This window comes from Nycticebus coucang, chromosome 24 (genome assembly GCF_027406575.1).
Source record: "Nycticebus coucang isolate mNycCou1 chromosome 24, mNycCou1.pri, whole genome shotgun sequence".
Lineage (NCBI taxonomy): Eukaryota > Metazoa > Chordata > Mammalia > Primates > Lorisidae > Nycticebus > Nycticebus coucang.
Genome location: NC_069803.1, coordinates 29254390 through 29282255, shown reverse-complemented (window position 1 = coordinate 29282255; position 27866 = coordinate 29254390). Strand labels below are relative to the sequence as shown.

The window sequence follows — 27866 nt, the reverse complement described above, 5'->3', positions numbered from 1 at the left end:
TCTCTGCCTTGTGACAGTTCCCTGCAAGCTCTGCTAGCACAGAGCTGGAGGTCTCTGTGGCAGTAACACCACACACAATTCCTACAAATGTCCAGCTGGTGACCATTTCTTCTCCACCAGCTCAGCCCACTCAGTCGCAGCTCAGGGGTGTTTGCCAATCCCGGGTGCCTGCTGCTGGCCCCGCAGCCCTTTCATATCTGTGGTTCTAGGAGATCAGATGCCCTACAGGGATTCCCTGAGAGAGAGCGCGATATCTGTGGGGCCAAGATTTGAAGTTGTGCATCTTGACAACAGATCCCAAGGAGCCCGAGGCGGGAGACAGATTCTGCCCTTGGGCCAATGCCCCAAATAACCACGTAGATCCTTGGGAGGAGAGAAGATAAGGAGAAAAAAATAAAGGGGCCTGTCCAGATGAGGGCCCGACCTGCCCGCCTCAGCGGTAGCATGACCTTCCACCCCCTTCCCAGGAGGGTCTGCCAGCTTCACGGGCACGTGGTATGTTGGCTCTGGCATGAGGGTAGGATGCTATCAGCTCACAAGGTCTGAGCCTCAAGATAGGGCAGCGTGGCTGATAAGATAAGTGGAGCCCGGGAGTTAGGCCAGCACAGGTGCACGGCCTGCCTCGCTTTCCTCTGGCAGGAGCACAGCTGGAGCCATGGCAGACTCCCGGCTCTCAGGCCTGTTATCCTGGGCAGGAGCAAGGCAGCAGATCACACCAAAGGCCACACGAGGCTGCCTGCCTCTTCTTCCATGTGTAGAGATTCCCAATGCCTGAGTTCTTTGACTTTTGGGATAGACGGACCCTTTGAGAGTCTGATAAAAGCCAGCACCTTCTTCCCTGACAAACTTTGCATCTAGTGTGCAGCCGGGAGTCCGAGTTTCAGAAGATAAGAAGGAGTAAGAGAGAAGGAAAGATGGGACCACCATCTCTCAGAGAGGGCTGGTGGAATGGAGGAGGGACACCAGATCCCGAAACAGAAGAGTCAGGTCTCAGCCGAGCCTGCTCCTGGCCTGATCACCTGGCCAGGGAAGATTCCAGCCGAGGACCAAGACACTCATGCACAAAAGGCTTTGGGAGTATCATGGAAGTATCTCCCTACCCCTTCTTCTCTTCTGGTTTTAGTAAATAATTTAAAAAATCATGACCAACTCTGTGTGTGGCCTTCAGGGTGCTGCACAACTTGCTGGACAAACTTGGCTGCTATGGGGGACACATGCTAAGGGGCCCGTGACCTTTGCTCACTGGTGTCCACTGTTTGGGGAGTCTCTTCCCTTGCGTGCAGGTGGGACCTGGCCTGGTGAGGGTGATGGAATGTCACCTCCTTGATTAGGTTATGGTATGTAAGGGTCCCCCTTACTGGCAGCCTCACTCTCCTTGCTGGTTTGATGAAATAAGTAGCCATGTGGAGAAAACCCATGTGGGAGAAACCTCCAGAAGCCTCTAAGAACTGAGCGTGGCTTCCAAGAGCTGAGGACAACTTCCACCAACAGCCAAAAGACATCGGGGCCTTTAGTTATAACTCTAAAAGACAATGAATTCTGCCAGCAACCTGGCAGGGTCTGGTCTAGCTGAGCTTTCAGGTGAGAACCAGTCCTGGGTGATATCTCAATTGCAGCCTGTAAGACCCTAAGCAGGGGACCCAGCTGGGCTGCACCTGGACTCCTGATACCCACAGAAACTACTGGATGGTTACCATGTCTTGTTTCCAGCCATTGAGTTTGTTATACAGTGACAGGTAACCAATATAGCCACGCACCAAGAAAGTAGCTAAAATGAGTTTTGTACCCTGTTGTGGTGAGGAATCTCCAACTTGGGAGACAAAAAGGAGTTTCCAGGGCATGGATAAATGGTCACCCCAATGTACAAATCCAGACAGCTCTGTTTTTGCTGTGAACTTCGCATTTCTGAGGTCCTGGACAATGTGTTTTTATTTATTTTTATTTTATTTATTTATTATTTTTGGCGTCACAGCTCACAGCAACCTCCAACTCCTGGGCTTAGGTGATTCTCTTCACCCTTCTGAGTAGCTGGGACCACAGCTGCCCACCATAATGCCTGGCTATTTTTTGTTGCAGTTTGGCCAGGGCCGAGTTTGAACCCGCCACCTCCAGTATGTGGGGCCAGTACCCTACTCACTGAGCCACAAGCACCGCCCCGACAGTGTGTTTTTCTTCTGTGAATTTGTTCTGTATCTAAATATTTCCCCAGAAAACTGTACTGTGGGTTGCTGTGTGGACTTCAGAGGACTCAGATTTGCATCATCCTCAAAGGAACTGAAGAGAGAGAGAAAGGAGGTGTAGTCATTACTGAGCCGGCAAGACCCGTCCAGGTGGTTCAGTGAAGTCAGAACTGTCACCCTCCAGGGTGCATAACTCAGCTCATTGGAAGAGCTTTTATGTAACCTGGGATCACTTGTGTCAACCTGATTTCTGATGACCAAACCTTACTGAGTTGGCAGATTTCCATGGACTTTGGACACATGTCTTATAACCATCACACCACGCTACTTAACTTTCCTGTAACACTACTGTTCTATTCAACTGGAACCTGTTCAGTGCCAGCTGTGACAGCAGGGACACAGTTCGCAGATGACTAGGGCCCCAGTAGGGTGGAGTGACTTGCTCTGTCACTTAGGTTGGGTGTGTTGGGGCTGAGGCTGGAATCCAATCTTCAGGCTGTAGAGTTCTCTTGGCTATAATGTCAAGGGTGGTAAAGAAGAGCCCTAATCCCTTTGCTTGAAGGCTGCCCTCCATCCTTCAAAGAACAGCCCTTCTTGTTCCTATGTGATTCAATCCAACATGGACTCATTGAACACCTATAATCTCGGGGACAGGTGCTGGCCAGATGGACGACTTTTGGAACCTCATAAACCTAAGTATCAAGGCTTTCAGGAGGTTCTGAAGATGGCAGATGGGGGCTCACATCCCCATATGTACCCGGTCTGGCCTACAGGGCTAGACATGGGGTGGGAGACCCCCTTCTGGGACACCGCCAAGCTCTGTTGATCTGTCATCTTCCATGACAAGTTCCTGAAGGCCAAGGCCACATCACTCATTCACTTGGTTTATGCAAAAGCCCCCAGGACTCTGGGCATCATGGGATGTATTTCCTGAGTCCAGAAGGGGGTAAATAGTCCTCCACCACTCCTACCCCCACCAGGCCCAGACTGCCTCTAGAGCTCAGGCCACCAGGGAAATTTGTCTGCAGAGAAAGGCTGGGATGCTGGAAGGTTGTTTGGCACGAAGACCCCCAGACCCCCATGGCTACTTCCTTCCTGTAAGCCCTCCTGAGATTCCTTCCCACATCCTCCTGAGGCTCCCAAATCATCCATAACCATCCCTTGGGCCTCCTGGTTCTGATCTCAACAAAGCCACTAAACCCCACTCCGTGCCTCTCATTTTGCTCTTTCCTCTCCGAGCGTGTTGCTGGCAAGGAGGAATTCCTCTGCTGCTCCACCCTCCTTAGCAGCTATAAGGCTGTTGCCTGAAGCCCTCTGCCCTGCCCTGCCCTGCCCTGCCCGCCCGTTGCACAAGTCCCAGACTCGAGGACCAGACCTACCAAACTCCACCTGGATGCTCAGGGCTCCCTCCCCTGCCCAGCCCTTCATTACCTGCCCCTCCTCCCCAGCCCCAGCCCAGACACCCTAAATGGACACGTGGGCATTAGGCCATCTGATCCCTCCTGGAATCTACGGTTCAGGCTCTTGCTGATGCGGGAGCAGGTTTTTCCAGCTTCCTGGAGCAACCCTGATACCTTGATTCCTGCAGAGTTAAGTGCAAGTCAGCTGTCCCCAGGCAGAGGAGCTGGATAGAGTGTCAGTGTAGTGCCAAGGACAGAAGCCCATGGTGAGCTAGTAACCAGATCGACCTGTTTCCATCGAGCAGATGGCTGGACGGATGAGGGACCACAACCTGTCGCTGAGGTCAGCTGGGCCAGAAGAAATACGTTCAGTCTCTGCCGCATCTGGCCAGCGCAGGGCCGGCCCTCCTGGGCTCTGAGTGTATCTTTTCATGCCAGCTGTAACAGGTTCCATGAAAGGCAAAAGTAAAATGCAACTCTTAGTTCTCAGCATCCCAGGCGAGGCCGGGCCGCCAGCCCATCAAGCCAGACTTGGAATGGACTCACGCTACGTGTATCAACCGTGTCCCGGGCCCTGACTGTGCAGGGGCAGCACCAGCACCATCCCGTCCATCCCTGTGTCACAACCAACCTTTAAAATGAATACGATTCTGCGTAACTTTCACATGACAGGTCTAGTTCAGTAACGAGCATGTTCGGAGCAGTTTCACGGCCAAATGCCTTCCCTTCCACTCCATCCCCTTTCCCTAACCTTTGGCAACCACTGATCTGTTCTCCATTTCTACGATGCTGTCATTTCAAACACATTATATAATTATCTAAATGCAATCTACAGCATGTGATCTGGGGGACTGGCTTCTTCCCCTCGGCACGCCTGTCTGGAGATACGGGCATGTGGCTGTTTTGATGACCTGTTCCTCGTTATTCCTGAGCAGTAGTCCATGGTATGGATACGCCACAGTGTGATCAACCCTTCTTGCACTGAAGGACATCTGGACTGTTTCTACTTCGGGGTTACTACAAATAAAAGCACTGCAAACATTCGTATACAGGTTCCTATGGAGACGTAAATTTTCATTTCTCCAGGATGAGGGGCCGGGAGTGCAAGTGCTGGGTTGTGCACATGTGAAAGGCAGCCCACAGCACCCCCATTCATAACAGTCCCAACCGGAAACAACCCAAATGTCCATCAGAATTAAAACGGGATTTTCTAAAATGTTGGTTTTGTCATACTCTGCAATACTATACAGCAGGAAAAAATGGGCAAATTTTGGCTACACGCAACCACATGACTAGATCTCACAAATATAATGTTGAGCAAAAGAAGCCATATACCAAAAAAAGGACTCTGATTCTACTTGTGTGTACAGTATTTTCCAAACAACAAAACTTACTTATAATGATAAAAGTAAGGAAAATTATTACCTTTGGGGGCAGGACTGGTAGAGTTCTGGGAGCTGACATGGTCTCTATCTCTCTATCTTGATCCTATGTAGTGGTTACACAGATTCACATTCACACAGCCTTAAAAAGGTATTGATCTGGGGAGGCACCTATAGCTCAAAGGAGTAGGGTGCTGGCCTCATATGCAGGAGGTGGTGGGTTTGAACCCAGCCCTGGCCAAAAACTGCAAAAAAAAAAAAAAAAAAGGTATTGATCTGTAACACAGACGCATGCCCCAGATGATGCTATACTTTAACAATAGTTGTTTAAGAATATTGGGATCTAGTAAAATTACATGTGTGTTTATTTTCATTAGGGTCAACAGCACCATCTGGCACACAGGTGCATGAAATGAAGAAAGGAAAATAAGATTTGAAATATGCATGCATCTTTTAAGTAAAAAGGAGAAAAATAGAACCAGTGTTTTAAAATGTACTATTAGGGATAAGAGAGTATAAGTGATGTTTTTTAAATTATGTAGTCATCTGAGTTCCTTGATATTTGTTGTGAAAAGTCATTTACTAAAGTCAATTGGTCCCTGACTTTTAAGTTTGACTTATGCTTTTTAACTTTATGACATTGCAGTAGAGATAGGCATTCAGTGGAAACTGTACTTCAAGTATCCATGCAGTGATTCCATTTTTCTCTTTCACTACAGTATTCAAAAAATTCTATGAGATACTCAGCAGTGTCTTATAAAACATGCTTTGTGTTAGATAATTGTTTCCAACTGTAGAGTAATGTTAAGTGCTATAAGCACACTTAAGGCAGGTGAGGCTAAGCTATGCTGTTCAGTGGGTTAGGCATATACATTAAAACAGGCGTCCTCAAACTTTTTAAACAGGGGACCAATTCACTGTCCCTCAGACCGTTGGAGGGCTGGACTTTAGTTTAAAAAAAAAAAACAACTATGAACAAATTCCTATGCACACTGCATATATCTTATTTTGAAGTAAAAAAATAAAACGGGAACAAATACAATCACACCGCTGCATGTGGCCCGCAGGCCGCAGTTTGAGGACCCCTGCATTAAAACCTTCACAGCTGACCACCCCCCAACACTGACCACCTCAAGTTGACCTGATTTTGATAGACTGGACAGGTACCACAGGTATGCACCAATATAGCAGACCAAGTTCCTTATGCTGACCACCTCTGTATGTTGAGCAGTTTGTTAGTCTTGTGGGTGGTCAACTTACAGAGCTGCGACTATGTATTCAACACATTTTTTACTTACATTATTTTTTACTTCCAAAGGGTTTATCAGCAGGTGACCCTCTCTTAAGTCAAGGAGCATCTGTATTAAAACATAAAATAAAACCTTGTTTATTAGTACAAAAGGGTCTTTCTAGAGAATTACAAATTGTCTTTACTGAACAGAAGTGTGGGAAACAGTTGCCACACAATCCTATAAACTGTCACATGACCAAAATTCAGTATTAATAGGGATAGTTTTTGAATCTTTTATTAAAACAGATTCTTAAAAATTGTTCACTGGTCCCCCTCAAATAGACTCCCATCTGTTTCAAGACTGAATAACTATGTCAGCACAGCAGTATTTCCAGAATTCAGTAAACATTGCAAAATTAGTTCCAAAGCAGATGGCAGATATTTAGCAAACGTGTTGGGCTTTTCCCTCCAAAATAACTATATGACAGTAAAGAAACTAGGGACTTTCTTTTTTTTTGTAGAGACAGAGTCTCACTTTATGGCCCTCGGTAGAGTTCTGTGGCCTCACACAGCTCACAGCAACCTCCAACTCCTGGGCTTAAGCGATTCTCCTGCCTCAGCCTCCCGAGTAGCTGGGACTACAGGCACCCGCCACAACGCCCGGCTATTTTTTGGTTGCAGTTTGGCCGGGGCTGGGTTTGAACCCGCCACCCTTGGTATATGGGGCCAGCGCCCTGCTCACTGGAGCCACGGGTACCGCCTGAAACTAGGGACTTTCTAACTGTTCCGATAGGATGTATTTCAGCCATAAGTTTCTCAGCTAGACAACCAAATAATTTTGCTTTAATTTTGATGTGCTGAATAATTTTAAGGAAAGCAACTTTAAAATTAAGGCATTTGATAATAACTTATTCAAAGGGAAAAGGGAAATGGAAATATTGAATCACCTTCCTTTAGAGCCTTAATGTCCCACCAGTGCATTGAAGGAAACGCTGCCCTGTCCATCCCTAATTAGCAAAACTCTACAAGAGAAAAAGGGGCCAAGGAGAGCAGGTGGCGGTGGGAATGGCCAATTCCTAAGCACAGTTGTGGGTCCATGGCTGTTTGTTTTGCTATTATGTTTCATAATTGCCATATCCACAGATATTTTTTCAAATGTATCCTATGTTGTTTTTTAATTGCAAAAAATTAAGTATGGGTACACTTCAAATTCCCTGGTTAAAGCCAGTTTCTGGGACTAGAGAGGAAGCAATATTGCAAAGCTGGATTCACACTGCCTTCTGCAGATGAGGAAATAAAGACTGAAGACTAGAAGTGACTTTGCTAAGATTACACAATTTGGGGCAAGACACAACAGCCAGAATTAATTTCTCTTCCAAGTGCAAAGATTTTCCCACCATTCAAAGCTCCCTCCAAAATCACATTTTCACACTTTATATTTGCAAGAAGTGCGGGATTCCAGGGTGCCTGGTAGGCCTGGGTGCAAAGACGCAATTGTAATTAAAGAGAGAATGGCAAGAATGCTTTGTGTGTTTGGGATCCGTAAAGTTACTGATCTACTTGTGGGTTCTTTGGGTCATGATTCACCAAAGACCTAACTTAGGGGGCCAGGAATAAGACAAATGCCATGGGCAGGTTTTAGGGGCAGTAACTACCTAGAAATTATGTACATTCAATAGTTTCATTATGGTAGAAAAAAAAGCAGGTATTGCCCCTTAAAGACCTTCCCGTTTCGGCCAAGAAAAGTTTACTACATTTGTAATGATGTTCTTTGCAGCCTTGTTCATAACAGTAAAGAGTGGAAAGAGTCTCAATGTCTATAATTAGGGAATCAGTGAAATGTTTTTGTACATCCAAGCAATGAAGTTATACAGCTTTTAAAATAGATGAGGCAGATCTAAATGGACTGATATTAAAAGGTCTCCTAGGTTGTTAAATGGTACAGAACATCTGTGCTTTGTAAAATAAGAGAAATACACATATATACATGGAGGCACACAGATGGTTGAAAATGCAAATGTGCCAGCCGTCATTGTCCCCTCTGGAGAGGGCACGTGATGGACACGCTTCTCACGGCACTTACCACTCATGCTGCTTGAATTTTACCAAATGAGTACTTAAAAAAAAAAAAAAAAAAAAAAAAAAGACAGGTTTTTCACCCTATCCTATTTCAGAATGTCTGAAAGACAGAGCCCTAAAATGGGACTTCAACCTGCCTGCTTCACAGGTAATATTCAAAAAGTACTGTGCGGTATGTGTTTTTATTTTTGAAGAATTTTGGTTTCATCTTGATAATCTCAGATTCAGAAGTCTTGGTGGATGGTCACTGCTTCATGAGCAAATCATTCCTCTGGGGCTGGAGAGGCAGGAATTTCTTTCTGCCTTTTGTAACTCTTGAAGATGTTGGTCTAATGGAGACAGAGGGCAGCCCTACCCCATCCACCCACCCAGCCACGGAGGGGCCATACCCAGCCCCCATGACGGCCCTTCAAAGGCCGAAGCTTCATCCATTGGAAATTAAAGTGTTACCTAACATATTACAGAAAAGATGAATCTCATTAGGACCTACCTATCAGGACTTAATCTAGCATTGAACATTCTGCTCTTCCCCCCAGCTCCCTCCTGGGATCTCATGCCAGGTTTCTGCTTCCTTCCATCTGGTTCATACGCCTGGCATTTTGCTACCAACTTTAGGGTCTCCTTTAGCGCTCACTCTCATCTGTTAACCCACCCAGCCAGGTGAAAGGCAGGTGTGCGCCCCGCAGTCGTCACCTCTGGGTCTCTTCAACCCTGGAGGCTGCTCTTGGACTCCAGTGGGGGCCAGTGCAACCATATCTCACCCTCTCTCCTAGAACTTCTATTTTCTTCCAAATTTTAGTATCTTTGAGGTCAGGAATGTATCTCACCACTTTTGTTGCGCAGGTGGCAACTCTAAGCGTTGGCACGGTATACACAGCCTGGGAGACCAGGCTCTACAAGACACAGGGACACTGAAATCAGCTGCTGCTTCCCTTCTTGTGGAAGAAGGAATTTACTCCTTTAAAATAACTGAGAATAAAGCACCCAAGAATTATTTTTCAAACAATAAACAGTAAAAATTAAAGTAGCTTTAAAACTCAACTCCACACAAACGTTCATAGCATCATTATTCGTAACAGCCAGAAGTTTCAAACCACTTGAATGCCCCTCAATGGATGAATGAAACGTAACATACCCTGATCATGGGATAGTAATAAAAAGCGAAGTAGAAAGCTACTAAAACACGGATGAACCTTGAAAATAGTGTGCGTCGTGAAAGCAGCCATGAACAAAAGGCCACGTTCCACTTATGTGAAACGTACAGAAGAGACAAATCCAGAGATAGAAAGATTAGTGGCTTCCTACAGCCCGGAGGGTTTATATGTGTAGTTTCTTTGTGGAGTGTTGAAAATGGCATAAAATTAGGTTGTAGTGATGTCTACACAACGTAATGTATTGAAAACCACTGAATTAAACTTGAAATTAGTGACTTTTATGGCATGTGAACTGTATCTCATAAAGCTGCTCAAAAATGAATTACAAGCTGTTTGGTTTTAAAATGTAAAATCTACAAAGGTAAGCTCAGCTGTACTAATTAGGCGAAAACCGTATCCTATGGTAACTATTAAATAATTATCCACAAGTTCTCCAGTTAAAAGGCAAATAGATATTAAATCCAAAAAAAATTATATCTATGTTATATCTTCAAAAAAATTCACACTATGACCTAACAGTTCAAAATTCCAAGTGTAAGACACCATCTTACCCTAGTGAGAACGGCCATTATTAAAAGGTTTAAGAAAAAAGATGTTGGTGTGAATGTGGTGAAAAAGGGATGCTTATAAGCTGCTAGTGGTAATGTGAATTAGTATAATCTCTATGGGAGACAGGATAGAGATTTCTCAACTAAAAGTAGATCTACTATTCAATCTAGCAATCCCACAGCTGGACATCCACCGAAAGGAAAAGAAGCCATCAAAAAGATATCTACACTCATGTTTATCACAGCACAATTCACAAGAGCAGAGATATAGAATCAACCTAAATGGTAAGTATATTAACTGGTAAGTGTATTAACAAAATATGGGCTGAGAGTAGTGGCTCACACCTATCATCCCTGCATTCTGGAAGGCCAAGGCAGAAGGATCACTTGAGGCCTGGAGCTCAAGACCAGCACGGGCAACATATCAAGACACTGTTTCTACAAAAAACAAAATTAGCCAGGTTTGGTGGTGCACACCACTTGTAGTCCTAGCTACTTGGGAGGCTGGGGCAGGAGGATGACTTGAGCCCAGCAGACTGAGGTTGCAGTGAGCCAGGGTGATGCCACTGCACTCTAGCCAGGGTGAAAGAGTGAAACCCTATCTTTAGAAAAGAGAGAAAATGTATGTGAATACATACAGACCATGGAGTACCACTCAACCGTAAAACAGAATAAAATAATGTCTTTTACAGAAACTAGAGGCCATTACCCTACGTGAAGAAATCCAGGAATGGAAAATCAAATTCGCTTATAAGTGGGAGTTAAGCTATAACACATGGTCAAGAGAAATAACAGACACTGGAGATGTCAAAGGTGGGAGGATGGGTGGTGAAGGGTAAAAAATTACCTACTGAGTACAATGTATAGATGATGAGTTCACTAGAGGCCCTGACCTCATCACTGTACGATACACCCATGTAATAAAACTGTACTTTTACCCCCTACATATACTAAAATTAAAGAGAAAATTCCAAATGCATGACATTTTATTGTCATTAAGCATGTCATATAAATGCCTATAATCGATTAATCTGTGGAAGTTTTACTTTCTAGTGATTTCATGTGGAGCACATCCTGAGGCAGTGATTTTTCTATACAGGGACTCCATCAGCAGGTTTGGGGCAGCTCTTCTGAAGGCTCAATCTGGAAATGTATAAAAAAGACTAACTAGAAAGTACTCTGTAGAAAACAGTTGCTCTGAACTGGTCTAAATTAGCGGCTATAGCTGCATTCTCATAATCAGAGGCACCTGGCTATGGAGCCACCTGCAGGGGCGGAGCCCAGAGACCTTCAGACTTGGACAAGCTCAGGGACTTACACTCCTGGTGAGGACCATGTAGCTCACTAACAGGAGATAGTAAGAGATAGACTACCCAGCGGTAGTTACATATCTTTAATAGTCTTAATTTCCTACAGGTGCATCTTCTTACAGAAAAATAGAAGTGATAATTTTGGTAGAAACATCAAAAATCTCTCAAACATGAAGAACATGGGATTAATACATCCAACATCTTTTATGTTCAGAAGAGAGAGTAAAGAACACTTTTGGATTAAGAGTGTATCTTTAAAAGACTTTAAAATGTAATCTTTGGTCTCTAGTCAGAGAGTAATGGAGTATTAGGAGTGATATTTAAATTGAATTTAATTAAGTACAAATGTTACATACGTCCACCTTCCTAGAAATGGTCACTTCATCCTAATTAAGGACATGGAAACTAAGTATGATTTAATCTTCACACTGTGGAATATGTGTTCAGACAAATTTAGGCAAACAGCAAAGACTGAGAAGTCCTCCCACCAAACCTATAAACATTTTGAAGATGCTTAAAAGTAACTCCATCCACCACCTGGCAGGGAAGTTCAACAGGAGCTGCCAAAATTTGGCCCAATTAGTCAACTCCAAATAACGAAGGCTCCTTGGGGTCTCTATCCTCAGGGGTGACAGTCCTCAACAGCGGTCCAGGGTACAAGAACTTCTCCCTCACATCCTTCAGTTGGCCCGGGCCACTCTGGTGTTGGAGCCATAGAAGTTCAACATTGTGGTCACCAACTCTGGGAGGTCAAAATCGTGTTTCCATCCCCAGTCCTTTCGAGCGTTGCTGTCATCCAAGTTCATCGGCCAACCATCCGCTAGGAGAAGATGAGAGTGGCTCAGGTTATTCAGGTTCTAGATTTGTAGGACAGTCTACAACAGCGGTTCTCAACCTGTGGGTCACAACCAATGAAAATACATCCTGCATATCAGGTATTTACATTACAATTCATAACAGTAGCAAAATTACAGTTATGAAGTAGCAACGAAAATAATTTTATGGTTGGGGGTCACCACAACATGAGGAACTGTACTAAAGGGCATTAGGAAGGTTGAGAACCACTGCTCTAGACTCTAGAGCATCTTATATAAAAGTCTATCATAAAAGGTACAAAAAAGGAAATACCCTGAGTGCAGCAGCGGGTGGAGCTACTATACACAGTCACCTTCCAGGTTAAAAGACTGTGCTACGCGTCTGTAAGACACTGTGAATTTCTACACTTTTTTTTTTTTCGAGACAGAGTCTCACTGTGTGGCCTTGGGTAGGATGCCGTGGCATCACAGTTCATAGCAATGTCAAACTCATGGGCACAAGTGATCCTCTTGCCTCAGCCTCTTGAGTAGCTGGTGGTATCCGCCACAACACTTGGCTAGTTTTTTTCTATTTTTAGTAGAGACAGGGTCTCACTCTTTCTCAGGCTGGTCTCGAACTCCTGAGCTCAGGCAATCCCACCCAACTCGGCCTCCCAGAGTGCTAGGATTACAGGTGTGAGTTTGTGTTTGAGGTGATGTGTCAAAAATTTGGTCCCAGCCAAATTTGCACACGTTATTAAAGTCTCAGGCAACTTTGTAAAGTAGAGATCTTACACCCAAAAACGTGCTCCCAGCCACGAACTGGCAAAGTTACAATACTTAAAAACCCACAGCTGTTTTCATACCTCAATTGCTTCCATTTTTCCTTACTCTGTGTTTCAACTATAAAAATGGTGAGGGGCTGACAAGCTGTTTATTTGGAATAGAACCCTTTCACCCACTTTAGATATCATTTCCAAAAATCAAATCATCTGCGGCTCCTTCTCCAGGAGTGTCTGGACCTCAAGAAGGAGCTCTGCTGTGCTTTGTCTTCTGAGGTTCATGTCCTCCAGGGACTCAGTGAAGGCCAAAGCTTAATTTTGGCTTTCAGACACAGCCTGCTATGATGTACCAACCTATGGCCTGGCGAACAGCATCCACATTGTATGTGATCTGGAATTCCGGGATGTGCTTGAGAAGCTCCAGGGCCAGCTCCTGAGGGGTGAAGCTCATGGCACTGATGTTGTAGGTCCTCCTGGACAGAGACTTGGCCGGGGCCTCCATGACCTCCAGGGTGGCCCGGAGGCAGTCGTCAATGTACATCATTGGGAGCCTTGTGCTGGAGTCCAGGTTGCACTTGAATTTGCCATGCTTTGCCGCATCATGGAAGATCTGGACTGCGTAGTCTGAAAGACAACTCTGCCTGTGTGCTTCCTTACGACAAAACCATAATCGAGCTCAAGGCAGCAGTTCTTAAATAGTTTAGTCTCAGAACCTCTTTAGATTCTTAAAAATTTGATGACTCCCAAAGAGAGCTGATTAATGTGGGTTATATCAATACCCATTGTATTAGTGCGAATGGAGAATTTTTTTAAATATTACTACATTTTTAAATGACAATAGGCCAGATGCAGTGACTTTCATCTCTCATCCTAGAAAGATCAGTTGAAGCCAGGAGATCAACGTGAGCAACCGAGCAAGACCCCACCCCATCTCTGCAAAACATGAGCTGGGTGTCGTGAGCACCGTCGTTCCAACTACTTGGGAGGCTGTGACAGGAGGATGCCTGAGCCCAGGAGTTTGAGGTTCCAGTATGATAACACCACTGCACTCTAGCCCAGGGAACAGAGTGAGACTGTCTCAAATTAAAAAAAAAAATACAATAAACCTATTATATACTAATATGTAATGGTATTTTATATGAAAATGAATATATTTTCCAAATAAAGTCACTGAGAAGGCAGGCCTGTTTCACCTTTTGTAAGTCTCTTGTCTGTGTTGCTATCACACCACATAGCCTCTGCAGAACTCCGTGGTGTGCTTGTGCAGGCCAGTGAAAAAGGCCAGTGACGTGACATGTAATTGTTTTTTGCGATAGGGACTCCCTCTGTCACCTAGGCTAGAGTGCACTGGTGTAATCATAGCTCATTGCAGCCTGGAACTCCTGGGCTCAAGTGATCCTCCAACCTCAGCCTCCTGAGTAGCTGAGACAGGTGCATGTCACCATCCTGGCTAATTTTTTGATTTTTGGAAGCAATGGGGTCTCACTATGTTACCCAGCCTGGTCTTTAATTCCTGAGCTCAAACAATCCTCCCACCTCAGCGGTCCAAAGTGCTGGGATTACAGGTGTGAGCCACTTCACCTGGCCTGCTACTGCTAAGAAAAAAGTTTTCAGCCCCTGCAGCTCTTGAAAAGTGTCAAGGATGCCCCGGATCCCCACACCATACTTGGAAAGGCACCAAAGAGCAGACGTTTTTTAAAAGTAATCAGAACGAATGCCTCCTTTAAAATCCTTCTGCTTCTGTCAAGTATCTATCGTAATCTCTGGACAGCACACAACTAAAAACAGCAGATTCGTTCACCATGAAGACAACTCCTCCTAGCAATAAGAAAGCCTATTTTACACACAAGGGATAAAAAGAACTAGAAAACACTTACCAGTTGTTCCTCCTCCCGGTTGGGAGTCAGCTGAAATGATTCCAGGGTATCTCAGGCATCGGAAATCTAACCCATACCGATAATGATAATACTATGAAAAAGAGAAAACTTACTTCAAAAAAGAATCTTTTAAATCAAAGTCTATAAAAGAAAGCCTTTTCCTGAAATATCATTCCATGCAATTATATTAAAATATTCCTAAAGGAAATCAAGACTTAAGAATTTCCAAGAGGTACAAACTTTTTTTTTTTTTTTTTTGAGACAGGGTCTTGCTCTGTTGCCTGGGCTAGAGTGCAGTGGCGTCATCATAGCTCACAGCAACCTCGAATTCTTGGGCTTCAGGGCTCCTCTGCCTCCTGAGCAGCTGAGACTATAGGAACCTACCATAGCACCAATTTTTTTTTTTTTTTTTTTTTTTTTGCAGGGAAGGGGCCTCCCTCCCGCTGTGTTGCTCAGGCTAGTCTTATACTCCAGACTCCTGACCTCAAGGGATCATCCTGCCTCAGCCTCCCAAAGCATTAGGATTACAGGCCTGAGCCACCACACCTGGCCTCATTTATCTTTAATAAACAGCTCAAGTTTTTATCTTCAAAGATACATCAACATTGTAAATATGAAACCACCCTACGGCAGGGATTTCCGAGCTGTCTCTGGAAAGAAGCTGCCGTTCACTCTCCTCAACAGTTGCCCACGAGCACATTCCTGCTGCCTTTGAGGAGAGGAGAGGATGGAAAATGAGACAGCAATGATTGTGGCACAGCAGCTGAAACATTAGACAGCAACCAAATCTCACTGCAGTTATAAAGACAAAGAAAACATTCGAAGTTTTCCACAGTAAAAATGTTTATAGTCACACTGACGACTATATATATATGAGAGGATGGTGAGGCACAAACAAGACACCAGCAAACCCAACAAGGGAGCTACGCACGGCCCTCGGCAGTGTCCAGTGTTACCGTGTGGCTCAGCAGCTCTTTATAAGCTACAGACAATACCTGCCACTTGGCAAACACAGTGAGCTCAGTGAGCAACTCTGGGGTCCAGGACTGGGGGAGACGGGAAATACCTCCAATCAGTCTGAGGCCAAAAAATGGAGAAGAAAACACCCCATCACTTTGCCCAGGGCACACTCGGCAATCCCACCAGCTGATGCTTACTTCTCCCATGAGCTCCGCATGGACCTTGGACACCCCATAGATGGTCCTGGGTCTCTGAATGCAGAGATCAGGGGTCGGATTCCGGGGAGAGGTAGGTCCAAAAGCCCCAATCGTACTGGGCACGAACAGCCGCACACTGTGCTCTGCTGCAACATCCAGAATATTATGCAATCCTGAAATGAATGGACGGTGTCATGATCTGGAAAAAAATCTCTTCTTGCCAAAGACTGGGAAAACTGGCAAACAGATCACACTGGGCTAGGGCCAGATGCTTACCAGTTATATTCACAGCTCTCGCCAGGGACACGTTTGCTTCTCCAACCGCACTGAGCAAAGCACTATAATGAAACAGCCAGGTGATGCGGTTGTTCACCACAATCTCCCGAAGACTCTTGTAATCCAAGATATCAGAATAAATAAATGGGCCTACAGAGAGCACAAAGTGAAACCACAGAAGTGTTTGGGGTTTGAAGAACTAAATGGACGTTTCCTCTCTTTTCCACAACTTGTCAGTTTCCTTTGTAGCAAACGGGGATCTAAACCAGTCAGGCATTAGGAAGCATTTTTCTTATGGAAGAAAAACAAGCCCACCTCCTAGGCAACACCATCTAGTGCTTCTATGGAACTTGCACATGCCAGGCACTAAGGGCTTTATGTGTGTATGTATGTATATATGTATGTATGTGTGTATGTGTGTGTATATATATATATCTAGATAAACACATAAATATTTGTAAGTGGCATATTTGTGCCGCAACTGCTTTTATTCATGAACCTGGTACAACCTGTTGCATGCACTGATTCCACGAGCCACCTGTGTAACTGCACTTTGAAAATTAAAGACAGAAACAAAAGGAAGGCCTACGGGTCTCTTACCGCTATGGAAGACATGATTGGGAGGCTTCCTTATGTCGGACAAAATCACATTGTCCTTCCCAAATCGTTTCCTAGAGGGAAAATACCAATACACAGAAGTTGGCAATATCTAGGATATAAAGGGGCCTAGGAAAATGATTTTAACTTAGGAACTGCAAGTTCCCATCAGCCTCCAAATCCTTCCTTCCTCTTCCTCCTGGATACACACACTTCAGTTCCTGCCCTTCTCACGCTCAGGCCTTTCCCCCTGCCCAGGCCTTTGTCACTCATTTCTATTCTCACCCCATTGCCGGTCCTATGTCTATCACCAATTTCTTCCTGGTACCCAGCCGTTTTTACCTCCCCCTATTCTTCTCTTCCCTCTTCTTCTTCTTCTCTCTCACTCTCTCCAAATCCCGCATTGTTCCCGCTGCCCACACACAGCTAGCACCCAAGGGCTTCACTCAGAGTTATGTGTCTCATTTTGCCTAAGTTAGGAAAGAGAGTAAAGGACGGGTCTGGAATGAGTCAAGGGCTTGCGACATGTCTGCCATACTAAGAGGCAAAATGAAATGCATTTTAAATATTCATTTAGGTGTGATATCTAAAATGGTAAGGCATGAAGAGAGAGAAAAGATGGCTAAATGGCAAAGATGAGCACCACATACTTAAGAACTCGGGTTTTGAATTTCAAGTTTTTAGGGCTCTTACCTCAAAAGGTTAGCAAGCCCCACTCCTAACTGGCCAAGACCTCCTGGAGGAAGAAAAAAGGGAAACTGTAATGCAAATCTAACCAGTCCAATTATTCCCCAAATGTACTAACTTAGTAAGACTATTCTTCAATCTTAGCTAATTAGATAAAGCCCCAGGTTGAACTAATTGCTGCTTACTTCCACTCTTCTCAGAATGAAAAGTAGAATGGCACAGCACTCAGAACATGATCTCCCCCCCTCTGGGTAGGAAGGAGATCAATGCAGGCAATATTGGTTTCAGAGACAAAATCCTCCAGCGTGGAGCAGCTTAGAAGAGAGGAAAGAAAAATCACACAATAGTCAAACACAGGACTGGAACTGGCCTGGAACTTCCTAGGATAAGAATTTACTCCCAGCCTTTCTTACTTTGATGGGCTCTGAAGCTTGTCTGCTATAGGTGCAGTAACATTCAAAACCAATTATCAACCTCTGGTGAGATTATCCAGAGTCCTATCCTGCATTAGAAATGGACTGAGATGTGAACAGGCAATAAGGGAGAAAACCAGAAGTCATTTGAACAAGGGGCAAATGAATCAGCAAGGAGCCACTAAGAGTTAAAAATGTCCAGGTGTGGGGGCTCACACCTGTAACCCCAGCACTTTGGGAGGCTGAGGCAGAAGGGCTGCTTGAGACAAGGAGTTCCAGACCAGATTGGGCAACATCATGAGACCCCATCTCCACAAAAAATAATCAACCAGTCGTGGTGGTTTCTATCAAGCTTAAATATGCCACTGATAGAAATGGGAACACTGGCTAGGAACACATCTAGAGAAGACAACAGTGAATTTCACTTAGGGCAAACTCACGAGACAGGAAGACATACAAGTGAGATTTCCTGCACATACACATATAAACTGAGGAAAGGGAGAAAGAGAATGATGTCAAGCCAATAGAAGAAAACCTGGCAAGGAGGAGAAAGAAAACACGTCAATCAAATCAGAGGTGGGCTTGGGCTGGCTGGAAGTAAAGAGCCAAGTGCGGAAGGAACAGTCAGATGCTAGGTATATTCAAGGTAAGGAGCATCAGGGAGCAATGATAAGCTCAATGGCAACAACGAGCTCAAGCAGATGCTAACTTGCCTTCTCCATTTACATACTCAAATGTGCAACAACTGTTTGGGGTGGATGACACTGAGTTTAGGTTGAGGGATTTGGTCAAGAAAAGGGGTGTCTGACTCCAGACTCAATCTTTTGGTCCTGGTGCCCTTTCAGACAACAGAAAAAGATTATGGCAGGGAAATCGAGCACTGGCAAGATGATCAAATAAGGATTTTGGATTTGCGATATTCTAGAAAAAGTAAACAGTGGAAAAGGGAGTGTCTGATCAATAAAATTAGCTCCTCTAAAAATTTTATATTATGGCTGGGTGTGGTGGCTCATGCCTATAATCCTAGCACTTTGGGAGGCCAAAGCAGGTGAATTGCCTGAGCTCAGGAGTTCAATACTCTGAGCAAGAGTTAGACCCCATCTCTATTAAAAATAGAAAAGCTGGGCGGCGCCTGTGGCTCAGTCGGTAGGGCGCCGGCCCCATATACCGAGGGTGGTGGGTTCAAACCCGGCCCCGGCCAAACTGCAACCAAAAAATAGCCGGGCGTTGTGGCGGGCGCCTGTAGTCCCAGCTACTCGGGAGGCTGAGGCAAGAGAATCGCTTAAGCCCAGGAGTTGGAGGTTGCTGTGAGCTGTGTGAGGCCACGGCACTCTACCGAGGGCCATAAAGTGTGACTCTGTCTCTACAAAAAATAAAAAAAAAAAAAATAAAAAAAAATAGAAAAGCTAGCAGCCAGGCATTGTGGCAGGTGCCTGTAGTCCCAGCTGCTCAGGAGGCTGAGGTAGGAGGATCAATTGAGTCCAAGAGTTTGAGGTTGCTGTGAGCTATGACACCACGACACTCTCTCTACCCAGGGCAACAGAGTAAGACTCTGTCTCAAAAAAAGAAAGAAAGAAAGAAAAAAAGAAAAAGAAAGATTATATTGTGAAATACCTCTCCATCTGCAATCCCTTACATTTAGCAAATAAATCCAGACTCTGAATGCTATCTAGTCAACCTGCTTGAATTGCACCATCTGCTGCTATGGAGACAAGCAGTACAGGGAGGCTGTGACAGCACGTTACAGATTCCAAAAACAGAGATAGTCACACAAAACAGCACGGAAAGAAAGAATCAAGTCACCAACGTGAAAAAAAAAAAACAAAAAACCACAACCTGTAATTAAGACTCGTGGATGGTCTGTTTCAGAGGAAGATGCAGAGTGGAAGTTGGCATCTGCTATAATTTGCTGAGGGGAGGAGCCCAGAAACCGGACTGGCAAGACAGATGTCAAACAGCCACAAGCTGGGCGCAGTAGCTCTGGGCCCACTACCTGCCTCAGCATCCTAGTAACTGGCATTTTCTTTTCAAACACTCTGTAAGAAAAAAGAAACAGCATTAACTATGAGAACTTTTATTCTTCCAGCCCTTCAAAACAAGCTCTTTAACTCAAATTAGCACTAATGATTGTCAGCTAATCCAGAGCCATGTTTTTGGATTCAGGAACTGAATTGCTGAGTCTGCCGACAGGAAGCCAGTCAAGTGCATACTATAAACCAGGCCCTGAGATAAAGGGATAAAATGTCACTCAGGTGAAGTCCACGCAAACAAAAGCTGAACTGAGATTTAAAATTGACATCACACAATGCTGACATCAACTGGTATCTAATGCAACAGAGGTTTCCTGTAGAGAGAGCCATAAACATCAGAAAAAGTTAATGGATTCTAGCAAAGTTTTTTTGTTTGTTTGTTTGTTTTTTGAGACAGAGTTTCACTTTGTTGCCCTTGGTAGAGTGCTCTGGCGTCCTAACTCACAGCAACCTCAAACTCTTGGGCTTAAGTGATCGTCTTGCCTCAGCCTTTGGAATAGCTGGGACTATAGGCGCCCACCACAATGCCCAGCTATTTTTAGAGACAGGGTCTTGCTCTTGCTCAGGCTGGTCTTGAACTCGTGAGCTCAGGCAATCCACCTGCCTCAGCCTCCCAGAAGATTATGGGCGTGAGCCACTGCGCCCAGCCTCTAGCAAAGGTTTTAAATTTTGACTATAACTGTTATCAAGATGTCCACATATCCATCATAGGGTATGGTACAAAAAGGTGCCAGATGAAATAACATAGTGGCCTAAAATTCTTGTGCTAACACTCAAGATGCTGGCTTTGGAATGAAAGAAACAGACTAGGGAAGCAATGGTTAAAACAGCCCATAGAAATATTTAGTAAGTTGGGGCGGCGCCTGTGGCTTAGTTGGTAAGGCGCCAGCCCCATATACCGAGGGTGGTGGGTTCAAACCCAGCCCCGGCTGAACTGGAACCAAAAAAATAGCCGGGCGTTGTGGCAGATGCCTGTAGTCCCAGCTGCTCGGGAGGCTGAGGCAGGAGAATCGCCTAAGCCCAGGAGTTGGAGGTTGCTGTGAGCTGTGTGAGGCCATGGCACTCTACCAAGGGCCATAAAGTGAAACTCTGTCTCTACAAAAAAGAAAAAAAAGAAATATTTAGTAAGCTGTGAATAATTTTTGTTTTACTGCTATCTCCTTAGAGAAGATCACTTAGAAAAGCCCTTCTCTAATTGTTTCCAAGGTTCTAAATTTTCTAGCTCCTCTTCCTCAGCTTTACCACTGACTGACCATGAAATCAGTCCTGGCCTCAAAAGGTCAAGATGCTTTGATCACATATGGCTTGAGAATTCCATTTTCCCCATTCTGTCCCCAGTACCCCGGCAAGCATGTCACAGAGTAAACTGGAGTTGCCCAGCTTGCTTTGCTGGTTCTGACAGCAAACTTCTCACCCTGCCTAAAGATAGGCCTTTTACACACTGCACACAACTAACCCAGGGGCCCCATCCTCTCACTCGCCTGTAAGATCTCTCCTCACTAAAAGGGTAGGTAAGCCTTCTGTGCCAACTCTGGTGTCCCACCCCTTCAACCACAAAGGGAGAAAAAGTAAACCCACAGTTGAGGACATTTCCAACAAAATCTCAACTTGCACTCAACTCAGTGCCCTGAGTCAATTTAAGACGGTAATTGTAAGTTAAAACACCAGAGGTAGTAACAGTTTTCCTGCAATCTCTAATCATACCCATACTCAAAGGGGGAAGAAAGGAAAATACTGTCTTCTGAAAACATACTTTCATATGGTATGGGTCATAAAGGTTTGCTCTTTAGCACACTCAAATAAGGCAGGTGGGGTTTGGGGTGGGAATGCACCTGTAGTCCCAGTTCTCAAAGGCTCAGGCAGGAGGACAGTGAACCAAGGAGGCTGAGGCTGCAGTGAGTTATGATGATACTACTGCACACCAGCCTGGGCAGCACAGTGAGATCCTGCCTTCAAATACAGATATATAAAGCAGGTAGGGCCTCAGCAGCTTGGCCCACCAGGCCCCCAGCATCTGCGAAGCACCCTCCATCCTGGCCAATGTCCTACATGAGTGACCAGCAGAGAACCTTCCTGTCACAGGCATTTCTCTGGCTTCACTGTACAGAGCCTCGGTCAGTAGGGAGGTGTCCAGGATGGGCCAAGTCACAGGAAGGCCCACGCTTTTCCTCAAGCAGCCCTTAGAGGACCACTTTAGGAAAACCATCTCCCAGCCATGTTGGCACCAGGTAAGAACTTTGAATCTTGGAGTTACTACTTCAGCAAGTTCAAAGGGCTACCGAGGAAGCTAAGAGACAACCAGATTCCCCAGAACATTTGAAACTCGAAGACAATCCCTGATTCTGCAAAGCAAAATAATAAATGGCAAAAGAGGGTTTTATTTTGGGTGGGTTTTTCAGATTGAAAATACTGCCTGGGCGCAGTGGCTCGTGCCTGTAATCCTAGCACTCTGGGAGGCTGAGGTGGGCAGACTGCTTAAGCTCAGGAGTCCAAGACCAGCCAGAGTATAAGTGAGGCCCTGTCGCTATTAAAAATAGAACTAGCCAGGTGTTGTGGCAGGTGCCTGTAGTCCCAGTTACTTAGGAGGCTGAGGCAGGAAGATCACTTGAACCCAGGAGTTTGAGGTTGCTGTGAGCACTACAGCACTCAACTCCAGGGCAACAAAGACTCCTTCTCAAAAAGAAAAAAACCCCACAAAACTGAAAATACTAGAGTCAGGGGGAAAAAAAACAAAACATGAAGATTGTAAATAGGTGGAATTGTATTCGTCTTTTCCTTCTCCACAAGGGGAAAGTATGAAGGAGTCATCCAAAGTCATTGACTATACAGTGTTTTAGTTTAACAATATGAGCACGTCATAACTGAGTTGGTTCTTCTTGTTCCACTACTACTAACAGATAAAAATGATGTTCTGAGCACTTTACTACTGCATTTAACCTCCACCCCAGAAAACCCAGTTCTCACCCACCAACCAGCACCATCGCCCCTATTACTACTCTAACAATGTAGGAGTATTAATATTTAAAAACCTCCACCCATCCACAGCAGGTAGCTGTTCTCCTTACTCCTGCCAAGGCAAATTTAATACTCTTAGGATAACAATCCTCAAATGCATTGGTCTTAAGACTCTAAAGAGCTATTGTTTATGTGGATCATATCTATGAATGTTTGTCAGAAATCAAAACCAAGAAATGTTTAATGATTTTGTTAATTCATTTAAAAATAAACATGTGCACATAAACATGTTAACAACGATTTTCCAAAGCAAAAAAAAAAAAGTTTAGTAAGAAGGATGCCATTATTTTACATTTTGTTCTTGATGTCTGCCTTAATAGAAAACAGTTGGATTCTCTCATCTGCTTCAGCTCTCAATCCGTTTGCTGCTTTGACTTAAGTATATGAATAAAATCCCAAAAAATAAAATAAAATAAAATCCAAACACACAGCAAAGTAATGTAAGAGGAAAAGATATTTAATTTTTGCAGACAATCCTGGATGTTCACCTTGGATACTACTCTAAAATCTAACACATGGTAGTTTCTTAAAGGTTAGTTGTGATGTGGAATCTGAAATCTCATCCATGAACCTTTTGTATCTTGCTACATTGAACTCAGTGGTCTACTAATGCTTTAAATGGGTCTCTAACTCCTGCCTGATCTTATAACTCCCCGCATTAGTCTTTGAGAAAACAAAGGTTCAGTGAGTTATGCGTGTCTTCCAAATGTTAACAAACTTCACTGTATAATATTAAAAACCTTATTGGTTCACGGTGTGTGACACACCTCTTGACGGCAGGACACTAATTAAAAAAAACTCTTATTGGTTAACATCACTACTATTCAGAAAATCCCTAATTAGAAGCTCACAGTGGTAAATACAAGCTAGTTGGCAACAAATACTGTTAGTTGCTTCCCTGAGATGACAAGACCACTTCATTCATTGTTTTAGAATACATCAGCCAATTATCCAATAACCACAGTTTGCCAGTCATTCAAGCAACATTGGTGTTCTACAAGGAAAAGTGGCCAATTCAGCTCACAACTCAATCACACAGATGCTGCACCTCAAGACAACCTCACACCTTGGTATGCAGCAGTAGCATTCAGTGGTCAATTCCATTCACCACACAGCATACGAGAAAGATATACTCAGAAGGCAAAAATGAATAAAATCAGTCATTTTTTACCTTTTATCAAAGACATTCTTAAGTAAAGCTAGTAATTATCTTTTGTATTGAAAATACATGGCAGTGAAGAATACGATGACCACTAGTCCAGTTTGGTGCCACTGCTAGGATTACAGGCATGAGCCTCCTTGCCTGGCCCTTATCCCTCCTTCCTAAATATGAAATGATAGTCTGCAAATTTTCTGTTCCAAGCACCTCCATTAACTGAGAAAGATGGAAAAGAACAGATCGATGGACTCTCCTCCACATGTATTTGCTGAGCCCAAACCTCTCAAGGGCGGTCATTACAGCACTTCTCCCATCTCCCGGCACGGACACTTATCTGCACCAACAGTGGCAGGACTCTAAGACAGCAGCATCACAGGAAGTGAGGGGTGACGGAGATACAGACACGGAGCTCGGCTGGCTCTGGTGATTGCTGCCAGAGGTGAGTTTGTGAAGGAGTCCTGGATAATATTAAGGTCTGTAACTTGCAATGCAAGAAGAGCCTCTATTGTGGCGGGCGCCTGTAGTCCCTGCTACTTGGGTGGCTGAGGAAAGAGAATTGCTTAAGCCCAAGAGTTTGAGGTTGCTGTAAACTGTGATGCCACAGCACTCTACCAAGGGTGACAGCTCAAGACTGTCTCAATAAAAAAAAAACCCAAACAAAAAGAATGAGCCTCTGGGAGAAGCACATCAGTGAGAAGCTGAATGAGTTTGGTTTCAGATACCAGGAGACAAGATGTGTCCCTCTCCCTGAAAGTTGACACGTTAGCACTCACTCAACATCAAGAGGCAGACAGTAAGGAGAAACTACCAAGGGTTTGTCTCCACAATAAATCGAATGCTTGTCATCAGAAAAAAAAATTACTTTCTTAGGGTGGAGAAAAACTCTTTAATTGTGACCGCTCTAAAGACGGACAACTGTTTCATGCATATTAAAGAAAATTTCTCATAAAATACAGCAGGCCAAGAAAATAGGCCTTTTCTCTGTGTTTTTTACCATCAGTTTTCCTCAGTGTTATTGCTTGACCTGAGATCTCCCCAAATTTCCAGCTGTAATCATTCTGAGTCATGGAGATGTATTAAGTAGTATTTCCAGCACATTAAGCATGAAAGTAAAAGTATCCAGTCCCCAACAGACAAATGGATAAAGAAAACGTGGTCTATACACATACACTTGCCACAACACGGATGAACCGCCCAGACCTCATGCTAAGTGAAATAAGCCAGCCACAAAATACAAATGCCATACGATTCCACGCACGTGTAGTAAAAATCTTAGCCCAGAGTGGAGGCTCTGACTTGTGAGAGATACTCAGGGGGCTGAAATGGAAGGATCGCTGGAGTCCAGGAGTTTAAGACTGCAGTGACCTATGACTTTGCCACCACACTCCAGCCTGGGTGACAGAGACTCTACCTCTAAATATGTGTGTGTGTATATGTATATATATGTGTGTATATATACATATATAATGTCAAAAATCCTAGAAACAAAGTTGAAAAGTAATTTGTTGCCAACCTTGGGTAGGGGGACGGGAAATTAGTGTTTAATGACATTACAGAGTTTCAGTTTTGCAAAATTAAAATGCTCTGGAGATGTGTTGCCCAACAATGTGATTATACTTAATGTAACTGAATGATACAAGATTAAAAAGAAAAAATGTTTAACGATGGCAAATCTAATGTTATATGTAATCGTAATTTAAAATGAACTAATTTTTTTTTTAAGTATCCAGCACCGAAAAATGGCCTGCATATACATATACTGTCCAGGGACTGGAAAACTCCTCCAATATACCTCAATGCTGTCCCCTCAGATCAGCAAACCCACTGTCCTCGGCCTTCCCTCCAGCCTGGGGGGTCTCCAGGAGTGTTTCCTTCCTGCCCCACCAGAACAGGCTTCTCAGCTCGGCACACGGGTGAACTGCGCAGGTGACGACCCTCTCCACTTCCAACCTGTGCCAGAAGCCAAGTCCACCTTTACCTTTTCCCAGGGTTCTCCCTCCTCGGTAGTCCTTATACACATCTGCAAGGCAGCGGTCTCAGCTTTAAGTAACGACCCAAGGAAAACTCAGGCAGCTAGTAACTATTGAGCACTGATGAAACATCTGCTTTTCTAACCTCTTATTTAACCCTCACAGCAACCCCAAGGCTTGACTCTTTTTCCCCATCTTGCAGGACCAAGTGACTGTCCCGAACTCAGGCAGATACTGACTACCTAGGGTGGGGCGGAAACCCTCTTTTTCCACCACCCGGCCCGGCCTGGCATGTTACCTCTCCAAAACTCAAGTTCCCTCACCCTCGGAAAGGGGCAATTATATGAGGCTGCGGAGAGAATTTAATAAAAGCAGTGAATCCAAGAACAGCGCTTGGCAACTGTGCGGTCATCTACGTTAGCTTTTCTTTTTTTAAATTTTGAGCCGGAATAGTCTGGGATTTTACGTGGGCCAGAAGGGATCGAGAAAACCTCCCGAAGCTCTGAGGCGTGAGCCGTGAGCCGCAGAGAGTCTCAGAGGGAGGTCACGCTCTGCAGAGCTGGCGTCTCCCTCCTCCGGTCCACACATGCCCGCGGGGCCCACCCGGGAGCACAGCCAGGAGACAGCAGCGGACACGGGAACCTCAGCCGGGCCCCTGTGGAGCATGTGGGGTCCCACCCCTGCAAGAAGAGATGGCTTCTCGGAGGACTGGACAAACCGGTTTTGTAGGAATGGCCCTGCCCGCCCTATTCCCAGGAGTGGGGGGCCCTTCCAAAAAGTGTAAGGGAACCAAGCCGCGTCCGCCACCCGCTTCTGCGCCCGGGCCCTCCCCACTCTGCCCCCCACCGCCCGGCGTCAGGTCACGTCTGGGAGCGCCGAGTCTACGACGCCGAACGGCTCGCACCGACCCCGCCGGCCGCGGGACTCCGCTTCAAGAGGCAGTTCCAGTACCCTGGACGGCGCCGCGGGGACACAGCGGGTGACCGCCAGCACTGACCTTCCAATGCAACCCACGCGAAGTCCCCAACGTGGTATCCCAACCTGGAGCTGCACCTGCAGCCGCCTGAGCTCTGCGCTTTTATGCCCGCGCGCCCCAGCGCGCCCCGCGGCGGACCAATCAGCGTGCAGCGCACTGGGCGGGGCGGCCCGGGGCGCGGCGGGTGGGCGCCGTCGCCAAGGAAACCGCCCTTCTCGGGACGCGGGCCCCACTCCGCCGCGCTCGCCCCTTGGGCTGGCCTGGAGCCCGGGGACCCCACCCCCGAGGGTATCTGGAGCAGCGAGGGCCCCGGGGGAGCCGCGTGCATCCCCTTCCGCGGCTGCAGCGCCAGCCCCTGCGTCCGGGTCGGGGAGGAGGCGGCTCTGCAAGAGCTCGACCCTGGTGGGCCTCTCCGCAGCCGCAGAGAACAGGCGCCCGCCGGCGTTAGAGGCTCCCGCCCAGTTGATAAGGGGAAGGAATGCGGGAAACAGAAGGGACAGCTGTTGTGATTTGCCGAGAGTCTGGAGATGTGGTGTGGACAAACCTTAAGCGAGGCACTTCATCTTGGTTTCCCAAATTAGGTGCTTTCCTAGACCGTGGACCTGCACTCAGCTACCGGGAGCCTGTTGGGAATCTGCTGAGTCAGGATCTCTGGGGGTGGGCCCGCGACTCCTGGGCGCGCAGTTGCCCTGAGTTATCAGAACCTACCCATACCCAGGCTGCGCAGCACACTCAGTGTCTCAACGGGGGGGGTGGGAGGGCGAGTGGTTTTTGTTTTTAAGCTTCCCTTCCAAAGTGCTGTCTAGGTTGGGACCACTGATCCACGGCACACGGGCTGGACGCTCAAGG

General features: G+C 45.5%; 1 protein-coding gene across 1 annotated transcript; it reads right to left on the bottom strand.

Moving 5' to 3' along the window:
- Positions 1–11598: 11598 nt before the first annotated feature.
- LOC128576410 (L-threonine 3-dehydrogenase, mitochondrial) lies at positions 11599–27095 on the bottom strand. Its single transcript, XM_053578545.1, has 9 exons — positions 27039–27095; positions 19704–19903; positions 17461–17503; positions 16771–16841; positions 16171–16320; positions 15895–16067; positions 14738–14828; positions 13215–13484; positions 11599–12104 (listed from the first exon to the last, which is right to left on the bottom strand). Exons 2-9 carry the CDS (start codon positions 19885–19887, stop codon positions 11965–11967), a joined length of 1122 nt encoding a protein of 373 aa, XP_053434520.1. The 5' UTR covers positions 19888–19903; positions 27039–27095; the 3' UTR covers positions 11599–11964.
- Between the last annotated feature and the right edge of the window lie 771 nt (positions 27096–27866).